The sequence below is a fragment of the Rhincodon typus genome, chromosome 2 (genome assembly GCF_021869965.1).
Source record: "Rhincodon typus isolate 14 chromosome 2, sRhiTyp1.1, whole genome shotgun sequence".
Lineage (NCBI taxonomy): Eukaryota > Metazoa > Chordata > Chondrichthyes > Orectolobiformes > Rhincodontidae > Rhincodon > Rhincodon typus.
Window position 1 is genome coordinate 130536727 of NC_063333.1, and position 20776 is coordinate 130557502.

General features: G+C 41.1%; 1 protein-coding gene across 5 annotated transcripts in view; it reads left to right on the top strand.

Moving 5' to 3' along the window:
* LOC109916988 (solute carrier family 12 member 7-like) overlaps positions 1-20776 on the top strand; it is a 221865-nt gene that overhangs the window by 132258 nt on the left and 68831 nt on the right. For all 5 annotated transcript variants that reach the window (XM_048607652.1, XM_048607663.1, XM_048607659.1 and 2 more), the window contains exons 2-3: positions 11151-11245; positions 15531-15662. In XM_048607652.1, coding sequence (XP_048463609.1) covers positions 11151-11245; positions 15531-15662 — 227 coding nt within the window. The remainder of the gene's footprint in view (positions 1-11150; positions 11246-15530; positions 15663-20776) is intronic.

The window sequence follows — 20776 nt, forward strand, 5'->3', positions numbered from 1 at the left end:
AAAGCGGTCCCAGAGTCTCCGCTTGGTTTCCCCGATGTAGAGGAAGCCACACCGGGTACAGCGGATGCAGTATACCACATTGGCAGATGTGCAGGTGCTCGGTTCATTCATCAAGGATGAATGTTTTTAAGGCAGTGTTTGGAGAGACCTGAATGGGTTTGGATACAAACGTACTTTCTCTCCTAGAAAGGAGTATGAGGTGATTCAGAGAAAGTTCAATTACCTTGGTGTAAAAGCTTGTAGCTTGTGAAACTTCCAAATCAATAGTATTTGGCTAGAAATTTGCAGATTATTAAAAAGCCGAGAAATTCTTAAGCCTTGTGAATATTCATGTCAGATAACTTCACAGTTCACAGGACAGAACGGCAGAGAAGCATTTTAGTCAATGGCAAAGATTTGATACAGAAGAATAATTTCTCTGAATGTGAAAGTGCTGTAAAGGAACACTGTTCAGGAGTACATGCAACTTTGTTTTGTTGTATGCTTTAAGATCTTTCACTGTATATTTGGATAGTTTTTTGAGTAATAAACTTCTCTCGTTTATGATAAATCTCAGCCTTTGTGTGCATGTGTTTCAGTGAATGACCACCACAGTAACCCAGAAAAAATCCCTCGCGCTAGATTTTATTCTGGGATATGCCTTATCCAGTAGTTACGCAGCTAAACAAACATCAGCTGGTGTGATAACATAGAGAAACTGTAAATGCTGGCCTTGCCAGATTGGCCAGATCTTTAAAGTTTTTTTTGGGTTCAAGAATTTGTTGCATTCACTAATTAAATCTCTTGTGCCTGCCTCTTTCTGTCCTCTGTCTCTCCATTTCCTTGTCAGAATTGGATGTTGCGTTGCAGTAACTTACATAAAAAAAAAACCATCCATTGGGCAGATTTGCATGTGATTTTAAATGTCCTCTGAATTCACTGATGGGCATTCCATACAGGACAGTAATGGTATGTCCCTACTTGCTATATAAATTTGTAATTGGGATCTTTTATGGTTCTACTAAACAAGTAAATTGTCTTTCAGTTGCTTCCCCACCCTTTTGCCTCACTGTTTAATGGCTGTGCCTTTAGCTGTTTAGACCCTTTAGCTCCTGAATTACCTCCCTAAGTTTCTCTTGCCTGTCTACTCTGTCTTCCTTTTTAAAGAAGCTTTTTCGAATCCGTCTGCGATCATCTGTCCTCTATGACCTTTTTTTTTGGTCTGTCTGGTTTACTTGCCTGTAAAACACTTTTCTTGGGGCCCTTTTTTACTCCTGACTCCTCGGCCTGTCCACCATTTCCAAGGCGCAGGTCAGGAGTGTGACGGTATCCACTTACCTGGGTGAACACAGCTCCAGCAATGTTCACGAAATGTAACACCCCCCAGAACAAAGCAGAAGCTGCTTGAATGGCTCCTATCCACCACCTTCACGATCCACTGCATCTATCAGTGATGTTTAGTACACACTGCAGCTACTATCTACAAAATGCACTGCAACTACTCACCAAGGCTTCTTAGACAACATCTTCCAAACTCTCAGCTTCTGCCACCTAGATGCATGTAGACAGCAAATGCACAGAGCACCACCTACAATTCCTCCAAGCTATGCATCATCATTGCTCGGAACTACCTTGACCATTTTGGGATGGAATGGTGGCTCAGTGGTTAGCACTGCTGCCTTACAGCGCCAGGGACATACGTTCGATTCCAGCCTTGCTGTGTGGAGTTTGCGCTCTCACGCTCTCTCTGTGTGGGTTTCCTCCAGGTGCTCCTGTTCCCTCCCACAGTCCAAAGAAGTGCAGGCTAGATGGATTAGCCACAGAGAATACAGGGTTGCTGGGGATTGCAGTGGGTCTGGGTGGGATGCTGTTTAGAGGGTTAGTGTGGATTCGATGGGCCAAATGGCCTGCTTCTACATTGTAAAGATTTTATGATTCAATATATTGTTTTCCTTTGCTCAAACTCTAGAGCTGTCTCCCTAACAACAGCGCTGTCCCTACACCCCAATGACTGCAGTAGGGGGCTCACTACCAGCTTGTTAAAGGCAATCATTGTTAGTTATAGCACACACCCAAGTCATGCATGAAATTTGTTTAAAGCCTACATTACAGGTGGAGGCTGTAGAAATATATACAGTGGCACACATCTCCTATTATATCCAATAGAGCTCCCAACAAGGAATTATAATGTCCCCTGGAGGTCCCTGGGACTTTGAAGGTCTGCAGCTTGTGTTTCACATTTGGCTTCACGAGGGCTAATCTCTGCACAAACCTGTTATTGTCCATGATGCACCACAAACTGCGGAATGTCCTCCTGCCTCTTGTAACTAGTGCTGCTGATGGGCTAAACCAATGACTGTCTGACTGGATCCTATAAACTAGGCACTGCTGTAATGCAATACTGCAATATGAATGAAGTTCAAAAATATTCCACTCTTATCTGATGCTGCAATCTTGTTTCTGAACTTTTATTGTCATGAGTCTTTTTGAAAAGAAAACGATTGTGAAACAGCAAGCATAGGACTCTGACTCTGTTTTAGCAACATCATTCCCTTTTGACACAGATCGATCTGCAGATTGTGTAAATAGTAACGTAGAAACATCTTCCTTTAATGCAAAAAGAAAATCACTTTTTTTTGTCCTTGGTTAAATGACATTGCTGTTAAGGTTCTGCTAGTTTGAAGGAGTTTTGCAAGAAGAATTCATTGTCTAAACCACCACACATTATTGTAGACTTGTGCCCGATTTTGTCTTGTGTGGATTGAATTTTCTCAATCTTTAAAACTAGTTTAAAAGCATATTTGTTTTTATCATGTGCGGAGACAGCGAAGAGTGGTTATGTCCCTGATTTAAAATGGTGATTTTTTTTTTCCCAAATTCAAAGAGGCTGTTTGTGCTAACCCATTTTATGCACTACAAGCTGCATATTTTAAATGGTAAATAATTTAACTCCCTAATTAGATTGTGCACCAATAAAGTTAGGAAATGGTTGAGTCTTTTAATATTCTTTTTGATGATTTTTAAAATCGAGAGATTTACGGGTTTGTGGACAAAACACTTCAGTTTATGTTATGCCACAACAAAAGAAGCTTTGTCAATGAATCTGTATCAGGTTTCCGTTCAAATCAATTACATTTTGAATGCAATGATGTGGAGGTACCAGTGTTGGACTGGGGTGGACAAGGTCAGCAATCACACGACACCAAGTTTATTTGAAAACGCAAGCTTTTGGATCGCGTTTATTAGTAATAATCAGGAATAAGCATCCTCTTCACCTGGTAGCAAGGGTCACATTTGCCTCTGGATCAACAACTTAGATGTATTGTGAGGGTACGCTAGCTGAAGTACCATAAGGAGAACTTGGAACATTTTGACAATAGATGCAGTAACCTAACAGGAGGCAGATATAATACATAAATCTATTGGGCTGTATGGCCTGATTCTGTACAGTAAATTTTGACCTAATAGATACTTAGATCCTGACAAACAGAATCATTACTTTTCAAGAGTCCTATGAAATCAGGAAATGCAAAGTTTAGTAATTGCTCCAGTGTTTTAGAACTACTTCTAGAAGGCTTACCAATGTGTGTGTGTGCAGGGGAGCTTTCTGGTCTTCACAAATTTGCCACTGTGATAGTGAATCGAAGTCTGCATCTGTCAGTAAAGAGGCATCCGCTGTATCTCACTCAGCAAGATGACCTCTGTATTCAGATCAATAAAAATTAGTGAACTGGTACAAAAGCTAATTTGGAAAGGATCATGGAATGTTGGACTTCATGTTTAGGCCTGATTGTAAAAGCAAGGACATAACACTTCAAACACAGAGCACACTGCGGTTATCTGTACACTTTTGGTTTTTAATTTACTGAACTTCGAGAAGGATCGTCCAGGTTGTAGCACAGATCATTGGGATGAAAACCAAAAAAACTGCGGATGCTGTAAATCAGAAACAAAAGCAGATATTTCTGGAAAAGCTCAGCAAGTCTGGCAGCATCTGTGAACAGAAATCAGAGTTAACGTTCTGAGGAAGGGTCACTTGACCCAAAACTCTGATTTCTGTTCACAGATGCTGCCAGACCTACTGAGCTTTTCCAGCAGCTTTGTTTTTGTTCCGTTGGGATGATACCAGTGCTTAAAGGTGTAATTTGGGGCAGGTTATGTAAACGTGATGTATGTATCCTTCAGTTAAACTTTAGGTGTTGATCCAATCAAAGAGCTTCATTATTTGTGGGTTTGTTTAGGCAGTTTCAGAGAAAGTTTTCATGTGGCTGAAGAATCTAGAACAAAATGCAATCTAACAACTAAGCTAGTTAGGGATGAAATTGGGAAGCACTTTTTCATGGTGGTAGAAGTCTGGATCTTTCTTGCCTAAAATAAAGACTAGATCTTGGTTCAGATGGAGCTCCCAAGACTGAGAGAACTGTTTTTTTAAGTCTGGGTCTATAATGAAAAGCAGGCAACAGCAAGTTGATAGCCAGTTTTGTAATTTGTCCAATTTTCTTTCCAATGAAAATGAGGTGTCAAGTACTGTTTTGTATGTAGCCTGAGACTAATTTACCAAATGTAATCAATTAGGCTTACAAGTTAGTCAAAATTAAACGGAAACAGACAATACTGGAAGAGCTTGGTCAGGATTAATGTTTCAGTTCACCGACCTTTCACCGAGTCATGAACTTGAAATGTTCATTGAGACTTGTTGTGTATTGATGAAATTTTGTTTTTCTTCCCAGAGTTAACAATGTTTTTAAAGTTTTAAAATGAGGGTTTGTTTGTGTTCTCTTAAATTGGATAAACCAGTGTCCAGATCTAAATTCTATTGAATTGAAAGGAGTTGCGCTTTGCAATGGGACCCCATTATAAATTTGATATTTGAGAGAACCCCACTTGCCAACAGAAACAAAATGGCAATCAGACAGCAGGGAGACGTAGAGTCATAGACACAGAGGTCCACAGCACAGGAAAAGGCTCATCGGCCCATCAGGTCTGCACTGTTCAAAACAAGCACCTAACTATTCTAATCCTATTTTCTGTCAGTCTTGTATGCCTTGATATTGCAAGTGCACACCTAAATCCTTTAAATGTTGTGAGGGATTCTGCCTCTAACACCCTTACAGGCAGTGAGTTCTAGATTCCCACCACTGGGTGAAAATGTTTGCCCTCACATCTATCTGTCTAAACTCCTAACTCTTCACTACTCGGGGCATAGATTTAAGGGAAGTTTCTATATTATAGATAAACCCATAATCTTGTATGTATAAATAATTCTTAAAATACTTGAAATAACACTTTCTACACTCGTATCGCTCCATTACGGAGAGGTTCCAGTTTATTGTTCTTGACTAGGAAGTAAAAAAAGTGCAGGCTGAGGGTTTGAGATGGCTGATGCTGGTGAGCTGCATATTTCCCAGCAATAGTGCGATTGGGTTGCTCTTGGGTCAGTGCTCAGTAGTGAAGGCTGCTGCTGGGCTCAAGACTTGGTGAGGCAGCCGTGGGTAGTAACCAATGTCCTGGAGACAGACACAGACCAAGACGTCATGTGGCACATATCAAACGGGAGCAGTTGCAACCCATGGTTTGGGAACTGCTGGTATCGCTTGTACAGCTTGGAAACAGGCCCTTTTTGGGCTATCTGGTAAATGTTGGTCTTTATGCTCCATACAAGACTCCTACTATTCTATGTTTCCTGCAATTGCCATTTTTTCCTCTTTTTTTTTTCCTCCTTTATCGTTACATACCTTTGTTATTAAACTGAATTAAACTTGCTGAAAACGAGTGGTGCTATTGTATTTAGTACAAGCCATTATTTATGTAGCACTCTTGACCCAGTGTAATATCCTTAGCTGCTTCACTGGAATGTTAACAAATGCAAATTGATCCAGCCTTGATATTAAGATGAGACATGAAATGTGTAAAAGCTTGGTCAAAGACCGACGTTTTTAGAGCATCTTTAAAGGAGGAGAAAGGGACAGGGAGACGGAGTTTGACAGCAGAAAGTACAGCCATCTGATGGATGAACAGTCCAGATCAATATTGCCCAAGAGGTTAGAATTTGAGGAGCTTATAGATCTTTGAAAGTCATAGGGCTGTTTACAGCTGGGAGAGGGAGTCAAAGGAATTGAAGAAAACAATGAGTTTTAAAATTAAGGTGTAGTTGGACGCAGAGCCAGTGAAGGTTAGTGAGAAACCAGCCTTGCCTCCAGCTGAACTTGTGAACCATTGAACTAGAAATCCACCTGAAACAGTCAACGGAATTATTAAACCTTGACTGTGCACCAGAAATACCCATGTTTGTGAGCTGTGGACTTCGCTTCCTTGACGTGAAAATAAATGCACACTTGGCTTGTAAATCCACTGAACATTTACAAGATTGATTTTAATTTTTGAGAAAATAGTTTGCATTTATACAGCACCCTTTTCATGAGTTTAGGATTTTTCACGATTTTAGGACTTTCCAATGCACTTTTAAGTGCAGTCATTATTGTAATGTAGGAAATGTGGGAGACAGTTTGCACGCGGCAGTGTCCCACGATCAGAGCTAAATGATGGGTTGCTACAACTTGGTGTTCATTTGGGGATAAACTTTGAAAATGGGAGATAAGTAATTTTCCTTCTAACCGTGCTGTGTTCTTTTATCTGTTGGTGAGGAAGTAGCTCATCATCAAAGATAGCATCTCTGATGTTGTAGCTCTTGCACAGTAAACCACTTTGGAATGGCAGCTTGAACTTGTGTTCCCAATCCTGTGTGGAGGCATTTGGGCCAGGAGCAGGCAGGTGGGACTAGCTTAGTTTGGGATTATGTTTGGCATGGACTGGTTGAACCGAAGGGTCTGCTTCCGTAATGTAAGACTCTATAAAACTTTCCTATTTTAACAATGCCCAGTCCCAAGAATGCAGTCTTTCCATTATTTGATTTATTTATTGTCCTATGTGTCTTGTAACAAAATACAGCGAAAAGTATTGTATAGTGTGGCCACTCTGTGGTGCCATCTTAAAACACAAAAAAAAATGAAATGCATAAAAATGAAGAAACCAAGTGTCCAACTTCATGGGTCCTTGTTAAGTACCCCATCATGGGCCTGGTGGACAGGCACGAGTCCCCTTTGCTGCACCACTACAGCTGGAATGATAGTCACCACTCCTCAGTGCCGTCTTACCTCCACCAACGCCCTCGCCACTGAGTCCTTGCTGGACCTTGCCAATGCTGCCAGGTACCGAACCAGCCCAACCTCTACTTTGCCATCACCAGGGAACTCTGGAGAAACCACTAGATCCGAAGGATGATGATGAAATCGAGATGCTGTGTGATGGCCTACCAAAGTTAGTCTGAAGCAGCATTCAAAGGTTTCAGGGAATTTTTTTCCCTGAGAAGCTCCGACCATGGTGGGTAAAATCAAGGGGATGAGCAATTTATGAAAAGTTGTGCCCCATAAGTAGAATCGGCAGAATTGGTGAGGAGCTGCTCCTCCAGTCATAGACTATATGTTTTTCTTCCATGTTCACTCTGAGCTGCAGATGTTGGAGAGAGCTAGGCTGCTGTTGGAGGAAGGAAAAAAAAAAGTTAGGTTTTGATGAGAAAGTCACAAAGGTTGATTTTTTGCTAAGGCAAAAAGGGAATCCTCGCGAGGTCAGGGAGGGAGTCTTTGAAATGTCTTGTCGTGCGGTGAGGTCAGCCATCTGCTTGGTACTGGATGTGTGGGGAGTGTAGGAAAAGGGGCAGTTCTTGCATTATGCTAGATCAGGAGGAGGTGCCTGCAGTATTTTGTCTGCAAGGTCTGGGGCAGTGCATTATGTTGGGTTGGAGGTACAAGACTTCTGCCATGGGGGAGGTAGCAGCTGCAAGAGTGAGGATAAAAGAAGGAGGTTCATTAGAGAGATGAGGGTGTGAATTAGGCTCACGAGAATCAGACTCCAGGTGGGTAGAGGTGAGAAGTGAGCTTCAGGAGGGGACGTTTAGTTGAAAAGCAGGCTGTCGGGATACTGCAGAGTTACAGGTGGTAGACACTAGAAAGAGGCTGCAAAGGAGAGAACACATTCCTTTATACCTGCCAGGAAAGGAATACTCCGCTAACTAGAGGGCAGGAAACCTTTTAAGTGACTGGCTAAGAATTCCTTGCAAATTTTTGTGGAATCTCTCTATTCAAGGCCGCTTAAGTTCAAGAATCACCACATGGGGGAACACAGGCAATGGGTGCTGCTGTTATGAACTGTGTGTCAATGGTGAAATTTAAATTCGAATTGAGATCTGGGATGCAATTGACTACCTGGTGAAAATGTTCCAACTTTGTGTCTATTTGATGGAAATATGTTTGCTTTCAACATAGCAGTCTGTGGATGGTGTGTTTGAGAAATGGTTTCGTGGAAGTATGCCTGCTACTTTAGGGGACGAAGTTATGCCTGCTAGCTTGTCGATTCGGTTACTATCTAGGAAATCTAACTACTTATTCAATGCATCTGCTATAGTTCGGTGGTAGCATAATCTTTTTTTTGCCCCTGTCACATGCATGCGCCCTCGCTTCCTTCCTTCATCAGAAGATTGTGGATAGAAATCCCACTCCAGAGAGTATGCAATATAGGTGGCTGTTCCAGTATTGTACTGCTGGCGACACTATCTTTCAGATTAGACAGTAATTGGAGACCCTCCATGTACTTCATTTGGAGGTAAATCATCCACGTGACTTTTTTTTTGAAAAGAACCGAGGCGTTCCCCCTGGTGTTCTGGTGAATATTTAACCTTCAATCAACATCAGTGAAATGGATTATCTATATATCCTTGTCAGTTCTTTCTTTAACTGAGAAGCAACTGAGAAAATAATCCAAGCCCAAATATAATGTCTTGATTCACCAGTGCCAGATTCCACTTTATTTGCAATATTTGACTTTCTTTGGAGATGAGAATTTGGCACATGGTAATGATTTAATGTAGAGATAGTAAGAACTCCAGCCGATGCTGGAGTTAGAGATAACAGTGTGGAGCTGGAGGAGCACAGCAGGCCAGGCAGCATCAGAGGAGCAGGAAAGCTGATGTTTTGGGTCGGGACCCTCCTTCAGAAGAAGATTTCTGAAGAGGGGTCCTGACCTGAAACAGCAACTTTCCTGCTCCTCTGATGCTGCCTGGCCTGCTGTGTTCCTCCAGCTCCGCACAATGACTTAATGTAGTTTTGTGTGTGGACTTGGCAACTATTGGAAATTGCATCACGATTACCCACAGTTGTTTCACTTGAGACTTCCTTAGTCTTGGTCTTTCTTAATCAGCATGGTCTAATTTCAAACCAAAGGCCTTGAGGTAAAAGTATGATGTACACTGCTAATGCAAACATCAAACTAAATTTCTTTCACTGTAGATGCTCATTTTTACTTGTAGCCTGCTCTAGTTTGAGTATAGTTTCTTTGTAAACTTTCTTTTGTTGACTTATTAAAAATATCTTGAAATTTTAAATTGCGTAATTTATAGTTTCAAGGTGGTTTTACACCTGTGCCATGCTTTGTGATCATTGTTTGACATAGTAAAACATTGACTGTCTTTGTCCAGTGATTCCACTTTCCCTATTAAGCAGCGAAAGAGAAGATCCATGATGTGTTGCAGAATGAGAGAAGTGAATAAAATTATCAGAGCTCAGCAGCTAAATTGCGGAGTTTGCAAAGGCAGTTAGTTGAGATCAGGGGGAGAGGCGGAAGCAACTCTGCTTTGAGCTAAATTTAACTGTTGCAATCCATTGCACTCTAAATAGTTCAAGAAAGTGTTCTTGGTAAAAAGAACTTGCATTTGTATAGTGCTTTTTAGATCATGGGACAGCGCAATATTTCACGGCTCATTAATTACTTTAGTATTGTCACTTCCATTTGCACACAGCAAGGTATGATGAACAGTGGTGTGATCAGAGAATGGAATGAAGAACATACGTTTACATAATTTCAAGACCTCAGGACATTTCAAAGAAATTCACAGCCAACAAAATACTACTTGAAGTGCAGCAGCTGTTGTGTTGTAGGAACATGCAACAGCAAAGTCGACACAACAAGATGTAAAGAGCAATTAACACAAACTGCTGATTCAACGTATGAAAGCGCGTATGCTGACAGAACAGGATTTCTGTTTTTTTTTAAAAGTTCTGTAATATATTTGAAGGAAAGTTGGAAGGCTCCCCCCACCACCCCCATCCCCTGCACTAAGACGACCTGGGCCATTATAGAGCAGTCAAGTTTATAACTTTGAAAACTTGAGTCTACAGTCATCTAGCTCGCGAGAGGGTGCAACCTGTTTGGGCTGATCTGCTTTGTATAAATGCTTCCAGGCTGTCGGTGAAAACAGCTGGACAGGCTGGAGTACTACCAAATACAGATCTCTATTTTTTTGAATGAATGTTTTGAGAACTTTGTCTGAAAGGTAAATATGATGCCTAATTCTTTAAAGCGAATCTATCATTTTAAACCATTTCTATACTTCAGACTGTGGAACTGCTAATTCGGGCTTTCCATGAATTTTCATTAACAAAATGTAAGATTTAGCAGAAGTGAAACCAAAAAATTATGTCCCAGTGAACATTTAGCTGCTCCCTTTCCCAGTGGGATTTGGTAAAGGGTCGTAACCATAGTGACATTAAATCTGAATAATTCCTCTACAATGATTTTGAACATGAAGCAAAGGCAGAGCACCATACAGAGAATGAGAACATAGGATCTGTTATGTTAATACTGGATAATATTCAGTACATGTATGTTTATGGAAAATGAGGACTACCCTGTTAGCAACAGATCATGTGCCCCCTCCAGTTCTGTCAAGCTTAATAAAACTGTGATCTTCCTATGGTGAAGTATTGTTCCATAAAACATAGTGAAGTCATTGTGTTGAAGTTGAAAATATTATGTACTTTATTCAGCATCAACTTTTCTGTTGTTCTGAATTGCTCGAATGTATTTTAGATAGTAACATGAAAGTGAAATTGCATTGTAAGATCTGTACGTTTCCAAAGCGGATTATTGTGCTAATTGCTTTTAACAAGTTGTGTATATCCTACCAAATGAAAATGATCTCCGAAGAATAAAATATTCAAATTCAAGTAAATTAGCTCTGCAATAATTAGCAATTCACATTAATAAGACACTATTAAATGATCAATGTTGTTAACTGTTCTTTGCCTTGAGCACTGATGTGTTCATTTTCTTTACCCTAGGAGATGGAATTCCCAAAGAAAGCAGTCCTTTCATCAACAGTACCGACATTGACAAAGAAATCATGTATGAGGGAAAAAACTTGGCGCTTTTTGAGGTAAATTGTGTCTTTTTGCTGCATAATCAATTTTAATGTAAAGGACAACAACTTGCATTTTTATAGTACTTTTAATGTCATGAGATGTCCCAAGGCATTCCAGGAGCATAATCAAACAAACAATGACATCAAACGACATATATTCTAGGTGATTAAAAGCTTAGTCAATGATACAGGTTTTGACAAGTGGTTTTAAAGGAGGAGAGAGTCAGAAGGATGATCCAGAGCTTTGGGCTTCAAGAGCTAGAGTATTGGAAGCCAATGATGGAGTCATTTGGAATTAATTGTAATGGAGGCCAGAAATTGAGTACAGAAATCTTCAACGGGTTGGGGGAGTTTGAAGGTAGGAGTGGTCATGGCCATATAAAGATTTGACGATGATTGTCATCTTAAAGTTGAGGTGTTGCTTGGTAGTTATTTGGTATTGCTTGCCAGATTTGTGAAGAATGATTTGAGTGCAGATCCAGATATGGGCAGCTGAGGTTTGGCGTGTGAAAAGACAGGAATACATGTGAATGTTAGGGGTTGGGCAATTAAAACCAAGATCGACGTGATCATGTTTTGAATGGGTCCCTTTGGAATGCTGGAATTTGCAACAGAATTTAAAGCTGCTTCCCAAGAACTGTGGTTAGCTACAGTTAAGATGTCCTGATTTTTCATTTCCATAATAGTAGGCAGCTGATCTAATGCAAGTTTGTACCCAGCCCAGTTAAAATTTGCAGACCATGGATTAAAACTATTATCATTCAGTCTCTGGGTTTGTAAGTGACCTGTATGGCCAACGTTTATTGCCTTGACGATGGGATTGTGGCCATTCTTAAACCTGATAGTAAAACAATGCAACTATATGGATTATTAAGCAGAGAGCAATCTGGTATATATCTGAGACAACAAGGTGTCGAGCTGGATGAATACAGCAGGCCAAGCAGCATCAGAGGAGCAGGAAAGCTGACGTTTTGGATCTAGACCCTTCTTCAGACAAATTGTATTTGCTTCTGCTTTGTTTTTAAGAACTTAACACAACTTTGAAACATTTCATGACATAGAACAAGTGTAGATTTTACATCCAACCTTTAAAAATAAATGACTAGCCCTGCTGCGAGATCTGGATGGGAAATTGAGGGGAAAAAAAGCATGAAGACCGATTGCTAAATATGCCACTGATGCAACATAGCTGGATTATAAACTCCGATGGCTCATTTGTTGAAAGCTGTGACTAATTTTGAGTTCAACCATAACAGAAGGTCTCATGCATTCGTTTTGCTTTCCTGACCTTGACCAGCCCATGTTCGAATTGGTCTTTCATGACCCAAGGAGAGTAACTAAATAAGTTGAAATTTTGCATGTTATTTGTGCCCATTCCTCCTGTTGGAATTGCTTTGTGTGGCTGTTGCAAGGATGGGATGCAATATTGTGTACTCTCTTGCACATCGGCAGTCGGATAGCTTTGCAACTCGTACTTAAAAGCATATGCTGCAAGTCCATGTTGGGAGGTATCTTGGATGCTGAAGTGGAGATTCAAGATGATCTTTGATAAGCTTAAAAAGAAATTGTGAATCAACTTAGTCAGCCTTGCAGTACATTACATGTGAGGCGATCTAGTCTTAAGATTTCAACAAAAAGGACTAATGAGGGGAGGAGGATAATTAGATCAGAAAAGCTCAGCAAGTCTGGCAGCATCTGTGGAGGAGAAAACAGAGTTAACGTTTCGGGTCCGTTGACCCTTCCTCAGAACTGATGGTGGCTGGGAAAACGTCAGTCTATATGCAGAAAATAGGGAGGTGGGTGGGGTAGGGAGTAAACGATAGGATAGAGCCCAAAGAGAGAGAAAGACAGTTGGATGGACAAAGGAGTTGCTAACGATCAGGCTGGGAGGGTGAATAGTTGTTAATGGGGGCTGTTAGTGACTAACAACAGTGGGTGTGTAGTGGCAGGCTATGTGGTAACAAGGCCTGGTGTGTGGGGTGGGGGGCTGGGACATGGGAGAGTTTAGGCCGTAAAATTATTGAACTCAATATTGAGTCTGGAGGGCTGCAGGGTCCCCAAGCGGAAAATGAGGTGTTGTTCCTCCAGCTTGCGCTGGGCTTCACTGGAACACTGCAGCAAGCCGGAGACAGATGTTGGCCAGGGAGCAAGGTGGTGCATTGAAGTGGCAGGCAACAGATAGTTCAGGGTCTTTTTTGCGAGCAGAAAGTAGATGTTCTGCGAAGCGGTCGCCAAGTCTGCGCTTCGTTTCCTCAATGTAGAGGAAACCACATTGTGAGCAGCGAATGCAGTAGACTAGATTCTTGGAAGTGCAGGTGAAGTGTTGCTTCACCTGGAAGGTATGTTTGGGCCCTTGGATACTGGGGAGGGAGGAGGTAAATGCGCGGGTGTTGCACCTTCGCTGGTTACAGGGGAAGGTGCTGTAGGGTTGTGGGGGGGTGTTGGGGCTGAAGGAAGTATGGACCAGGGGACCCGGAGGGAACGGTCCCTGCGGAAGGCGGACAAGGAAGGGGAGGGGAATATGTTTCTGGTGGTGGCATCTTGCTGGAGGTGGCGGAAATGGCGTCTGATGATCTGGAAGGGGAATGCTGGTGGGATGGTAGGTGAGGATAAGGGGAACCCTATTGCTGTTGCGGGAAGGAAGAGAAGGGGTACGCTCAGTTCTTTGTCACCCCCAACACCACCCCACAGCCCTACGGCACCTTCCCCTGTAACCGGCGAAGATGCAACATCTGCGCATTTACCTCCTCCCTCCCTCCCTCCCCAGTATCCAAGGGCCCAAACATACCTTCCAGGTGAAGCAACACTTCACTTGCACTTCCAAGAATCTAGTCTACTGCATTCGCTGCTCACAATGTGGTTTCCTCTACATTGGGGAAACAAAGCGTAGACTTGGCGATGGCTTCGCAGAACATCTACGTTCTGCTCGCAAAAAAGACCCTGAACTACCTGTTGCCTGCCACTTCAATACACCACCTTGCTCCCTGGCCAACATCTCTGTCTCTGGCTTGCTACAGTGTTCCAGCGAAACCCAGCGCAAGCTGGAGGAACAACACCTCATTTTCCGCTTGTGGACCCTACAGCCCTCCGGACTCAATATTGAGTGCAATAATTTTACGGCCTAAACTCTCCCATGTCCCAGTCACCCATCCCACACACCAGGCCTTGTTACCACATAGCCTGCCGTTACACACCCGCTGTTGTTAGTCACTAACAGCCCCCATTAACAGCTATTCACCCTTCCAGCCTGATCGTTTGCAACTCCTTTGTCCATTCAACTGTCTTTTTCTCTCTCTTTTTGGGCTCTATCCTATCGTTTACTCCCTACCCCACCCATTTCCCTATTTTCTGCATATAGACTGACGTTTTCCCAGCCACCATCAGTTCTGAGGAAGGGTCAACGGACCTGAAACTTTAACTCTGTTTTCTCCTCCACAGATGCTGCCATACCTGCTGAGCTTTTCCAGCAACTTTGTTTTTGTTCCTGATTTACAGCATCCGCAGTTCTTTTGGTTTTTATAATTAGATCAGAGTTTGATTACATAATTCAGACTCATCTCGAAAGTAATTGTCTGTCATGATTATTTTCTCTTAAATTCTTTTGTTCTCATTTATAAAAGGAACTGTCCATGTCAACTTGCAATGCTGTAATTAGACTCTGCAGCCAGTAGACACTGTCTATTCTGGGTCAGTGTTATAATATGTAACGAAATGTAAATTCGGAAGGATCATGATGATGTCATTAACTTAGCAATAGGAAATGACATGCTGTTTAGCAGTCATTCTCACAACTCCTCTTCCAAACAATTTCGATCTTTCTTGACCTCCATGTATTAAAAGTATGTTTCTTGTATTTGAAATTTGTCATTTTGCTCTTTTTTTTCCCTTCTCATCTGGCCGATTTAGAGTGCAGAACTGCACAAAACCAACATCTACCATTTCTTCAATCAGAGTGCGAGGGATTTGATTAACAAGTACTGGACTACATTGGTTCTGTACCTCTTTCATCGCCAGTAGCTGAGATGGGGCGAGACAGGGTCATGGAGGGAATTTAAAACCAGGATGAAAAATGTAAAAATCCAGGAATTGGTTGACCAGGACCCAATGTAGGTCAATGGGGGAGTGAGACTAATTGTGAATTGAGAGGGGACAGCCTAGTTTTTGATGGCAAGCTAGTGTGTTGCGGCAGTGGACTATTTTCTGTGCTATCAATATCCTTCTGTACTGTGTATTTAGGAAAATATACTTTGTGTTGATTGTAGTGAAAATTAAAAGTGATCATCTTGATCTTCCTCAACAGGAAGAAATGGACAGAAACCCAATGGTTTCCTCCCTGCTTAACAGGCTGGCAAACTACACCAACTTGACTCAAGGTGTCCGAGAACATGAGGAGGCAGAAAACAATGAGGAACCACGAAAGAAGGAAATTAAGGTAAATATGCTTGACCTACACAAGGAAAATGTTTGTGTGATCACGGAGAACTGCTGTTGCCCAGAGATGGCTCAATCCAAATAATAAATGGAAGAGTAAGCCATGTTAATCTGAAAATACTCCAGTTTGTCATTTGTACTTTTTCAGACACCAAGGAAGTGAGCATCTATTTGAAGCTTGAAGTGCTGCAAGGAAGCTGAATTCTGTAACTGAGTGACTAATAAGGCTACACTTTTCCATAAATGATTGTGGCTGTAGCGTGGCCATAAAAGCTAAGCTTGAAGAATTAATTATCATCTGAACTTTGGGATGAAATATTGTTTTTATGTTGTGAGCTTCTTATGAAATCAAAATATAGTGGCAGAATTGCAAGTTTGAGTGTTGATACTAAATTTCCTAGAATAAGGAGGTTATTCATTTGCATGTGAGAAAGAATGACAGACAGTGTCATACAGACATAGTCAGAGTTGTTTGATTAGAAATTTATAACTGAGTAGACAGAAGTAGCTATTTAACCAGAAACACAAATGCTGGGAGATAGCAGCAGGTTAAGCAGCTTCAGTGGAGAGTCTAGATGACTCTTCATCAGAGCTGAAGTGTAATTTCTTTTCACTCCACTGATGCTGCCTGACCCACTGTGATCTCCCAGCATTTTTTTCTGTACAGATTCCACCATCTGCAGTAATTTGCTCCTACTATTTAACTGCTTGAACTTGTTCTGCCAATTGATGAATTCATGTGCAATCAGCAGCTTAACTCCATGTATCTAAAATAGCAGATGCTGAAAACCTGAAATAAAAACAATTGCTGGAGAAGCTTGGCAGGTCTGTCATTTTGGACTTAAAACATGAACTCTCTTTCTGTCTCTGCTGGTTGCTGGTCTGCTGAGTTTCTCCAGCATTTTTCTGAAACTCCACATACCTATGCTTTCCCCATATCCACAAATTTCTCTCAGCCAAAGATGCTAGTCAGTTTTATAATTTTAAATTACCAATTGACCTAGTATCAGTTGCCATTTGCAGATATGTTCTAATTCCTTTGTAACCACACTTTACATCAAGAACTTTCCTAATTTTCGTCCTGAAATGTTTAGCTCCTGTGTAAATCGTTGCATATAAGCAGATCCCATTTTTCTGGCCCCCAAAATCATATCCTTGTATATACTCGTGATTAAGTTGACTCGACCCTCCTGTCTCTTCAGCTGTAGCATGCTATACTTGCATTAGCTGTCAGCCTATGTTGTTCCACCCCACAAATGCATGTTTTAGTTCCTGGCACCTTTTTGTGACATGGGATCAGGCATGCAAAGTTCTGGCTGTCCTATTACAGAAAGGATATTATTAAGATGGAGAGGGTTTAGAAGAGATTTACTAGGATTTGCTGGGTATGAAAGGTTTGAGTTATAAAGAAAGGCTGGGACCTTTTTCACTGGAGCATAGGAGGTTGAGGGGTGACCTTCTGGAGGTTATAAAATCATTTAGGTGTATAGCTAAGGTGCATGGCAGGTGTTTTTTTTCCCGAGAGTGGAGGATTTCAAGTCTAGGGGACATATTTTTAAGGTCAGCGGAGAAAGATTTTAAAAAAAGACATGAGGGGAAAATTTTTTTACAGTGGTATGTGTGTGGAATGAACTTCCAGAGGAAATGGTAGGTGCAGATACAGTTACTTCGTTTAAAAGACATTGGGTAAGTAGATGAATCGGAAAGGTTTAGAGGGATATGGGCCAGGAGCAGGCAGGTGGGACTAGCTTAATTTAGGATTATGTTTGGCATGGACTAGTTGGACTAAAGGGGCTGTTTCTGTGCTCTCTGACTGTCTGTCACGCTCTGTTGCTCTGGCACTGTTGCCAAAATAGACGCTTAAGAAATACCCATTTGTTGCACCTGCTACCACTAACATTTTTTTTGAAAGTAGTGACCTACACCCACCCTGGTGTTACACTCTTACAGTATACATAAAAATTGGCTCTAGCTTTTGGAAGAATTTGAAGCTTCACCGGTCGATTTATGCTCTGAAATGTGTAATAATTATTTGACTCTGCCAACTAGTCCTAGACCACCCAACTAATGGAAGTACTTTTGCCCTGATCTGTCCTGTCTGTGTTCCTTAATATTTTTAGAAAGGTTTGATCAAATCACTCTTAAACTTATAGTTGTATTTCCTGGAATTCAGTATGACTTAACTGTGGGGCCCAGATTCATTGCTACCTGCAATGCCTTACCCCCCAACCACCCACTTTCCTGTACCCTCCAGCGCAGGATGCTGATGTGGATATTGAGTCTCTACCCTCTATGACACATGATTCATGGATCTCTGAAGAGTGGTGAACCATAGTCTGCATTTGGGAACACTTTTTTTTTGAAAAGTGAGATCAAATGGTCTTGCCCATTTGTTGTCTCCATGTCAACTCTTGTTCCCCATCTGTGGCCTCTTCCCCCGCTGCCAAGAATATCCGCTTATACCATCCATGTCAGTTAATAGCACTTTTATTTCTGTTTACCCAGTTTACTCTTGGTTACTACAAGATCCGTTGAATCTGTGCCATGATGTGTGCAACTGCTGACAACTAGGGAAACTTCATGTAGAACAGAGTACAGACTCCAAAGTCTCAAAGATGAAAATCTAACTCTTCTTCAGTTCACCTATTGTTTTAGTTGCCCTCCCTGTTTACCCTGCTGACAAGTGTTGTTTACAGTGCTTAGGTGTGTTCTGACCAAGGGTTTGAATAACTGAAGTTTTACTTCTGTCCCCTGGTATTTTAATACTTCAGTAGCAAAGCTAGAATTAAATTTCTGAATATTTATTTGTGTCTGTACTTGACGTTTTGTAGTTGTACATACCTGTATTCTAAGGCTCTTTGGGCCTTTGCTGTTTCTACTAACTAATCACCATTTGTTGTGAACATAGTTGTTGATGTGTGGCTTGCTGTGCTGTAAATAAACAGGGTGAATAGTTGAGCTTCCAATGTCGCATCTTTGAGTCACCACTTGTCGCATTGTGTCAATTACGTAGCTATCCATTATCCCGACACCTCCATTTCCTTCAGTTCAGCTAACCATAGCCAATAATTAAACTTTAAATTCTGTGGTCTTCAAGTTTAGCAAACAGTCTCTCTTTTATGAGAAACGTTCAGGGTATGAATGTACCAACCTTTCGGGTTATTGAAGTCAAAGCAGGTTTGTAATATGTGATTTTGTTGGTTCATGAGCATTTTCCGCGTGAAAACAAAATTCTGAATAAAACAAAAATAGCCATCATATACTAAAGCAGAGCTGAAATGTCATGACTGGAGACTGCACATAGGACAAAGATTCTCATTTAGTACTGATTTAATATAAGGTAGAGGTATGGAGATTATTTGCTGGAAAATGGATTAAATATTTTTGAGACAATCCAAGAACTACTGGGTAGTATTGAAAGTCCTGACCAAGCAACACAGCTCATGACCATTGCTCATGTGATCTGTCTTATGTGATAATGAGGTATAAACAACATGAAGGACTTTTGAATAGTGAGCACGCTCTGCTGGTTCTGTGCATAAAACCAGAAAATCTAGTTTTATAGTTTGAGTAGTCAGATGCTTGGCATGTCTCTTTATAGATTTAATGATTTTTCAAATACCCCTCTATTCCAGCAAAGGTAATTTAAACTTCAATGCTTAAGCTATGCACCAAGAACATTATAGTTCAAAACCCTAATCCTGTCACAAGAAAATACCATTAAATAGTCATTTCAGTGCGGAAGTCTTTTATTTTGCCAAATCTGATTACCTTGGGTCTGTACATTTCACAACTAAGATTGTCCTTGGTTTTCTCATTATGGTTACCATCAGATAAGAGCTACTATGATCAAATTTTCAAAAATATGTTGTTGGAGAACTATTAATCCCACCGTTTAAAGAATTAGCAGTATTTTATGCCTAAATTAATGTTTTCAGTGCCTGTGACTTCAGACGTCCACCTCCAGTTCACAATCATTGTTAGTGATAGGTTGGACAGGATTTTAAGGGAATAAACACTCAATTCCCAAGAAAATTGGCTTTTTGCAGGTATTGGTCTTGTCGAAGGTAACTGAGATCTCTACCACACCACTCCAGTACTTTAGTTTTACCAAATAGAGAACACGTTGACCTGGATGTTTTGGTCGCTGGTGAAGTAATGACAGTAGCTGTTGACCTTTGAAAGTTTCCCACAAAGATGCAGTGATCAGCGCACTAAACCAGGAATTCAGGAATACATTGTAGGACCTGCTGAAGGGGTTCTTGAGCATCCAGTAAAAATAGCGTTATTAAGCAGGCTATGTAGGCAATCAAATTAAAGAACTTGAAGATAGAGCAAGCTAAGAAGTTGCAATCAGATTTTTATTTTTGGTCCACTTTTCATAATTTGAATGCCTTTCTCAATCCGTCCTTCAAAGATTTGTACACCTGTACTCCAGCTCCCAGATCCTGTACTACTTTAGAAAATTGTATTGGTTCTCCTCATTCTTCTTACCAAAATGCATCTGAAATAACTTTACAGCGGCCGGTATCCCATCACCAAGTCACCTTTATTTACACAAGAAATAGTCCTTGACACTAGTCCGTCTTCCTCGGATCCAACTCTCAGAATGAACAGGACCTCTGACACTCCTGTTCATATCTGTCATCCAGGCCTCCCTGGTTGGGGCTGTTAACCTGGTCCAATCGGGTAACTTATATTCTATGAGGTCTGCCTGGCTGACCTCGTTACAATCACTACAGTATCACTTCAGATTTCTGTTGTGTCCACCAATTTCCCTTGTCCTCCTAAACAAACGTGTGTTGTTGTCTTCCCTACTGTTAATTACATTTTCAATTCTCGTGTCATTTGCAAACTTTGAAATAATGCCTTGTACAACCAAATTCAGGTTATCAATATATCTCAAAAAATAGTGGCCCTAATTTTAATTCATGGAGCACCACTCTGTTTTGAAGAAGACTGACTGGATTTGAAATGTTAACTCTGTTTGCTCTTCACAGAATCTGCCAGACCTGCTGAGTTTCTCCAGCAATTTCTGTTTGTGGATCACTGTATACCACCTCAATATTGCACGTTAAAAGTCATTGGAAAGTAGAGTGGTTGGCAAGCTTGATT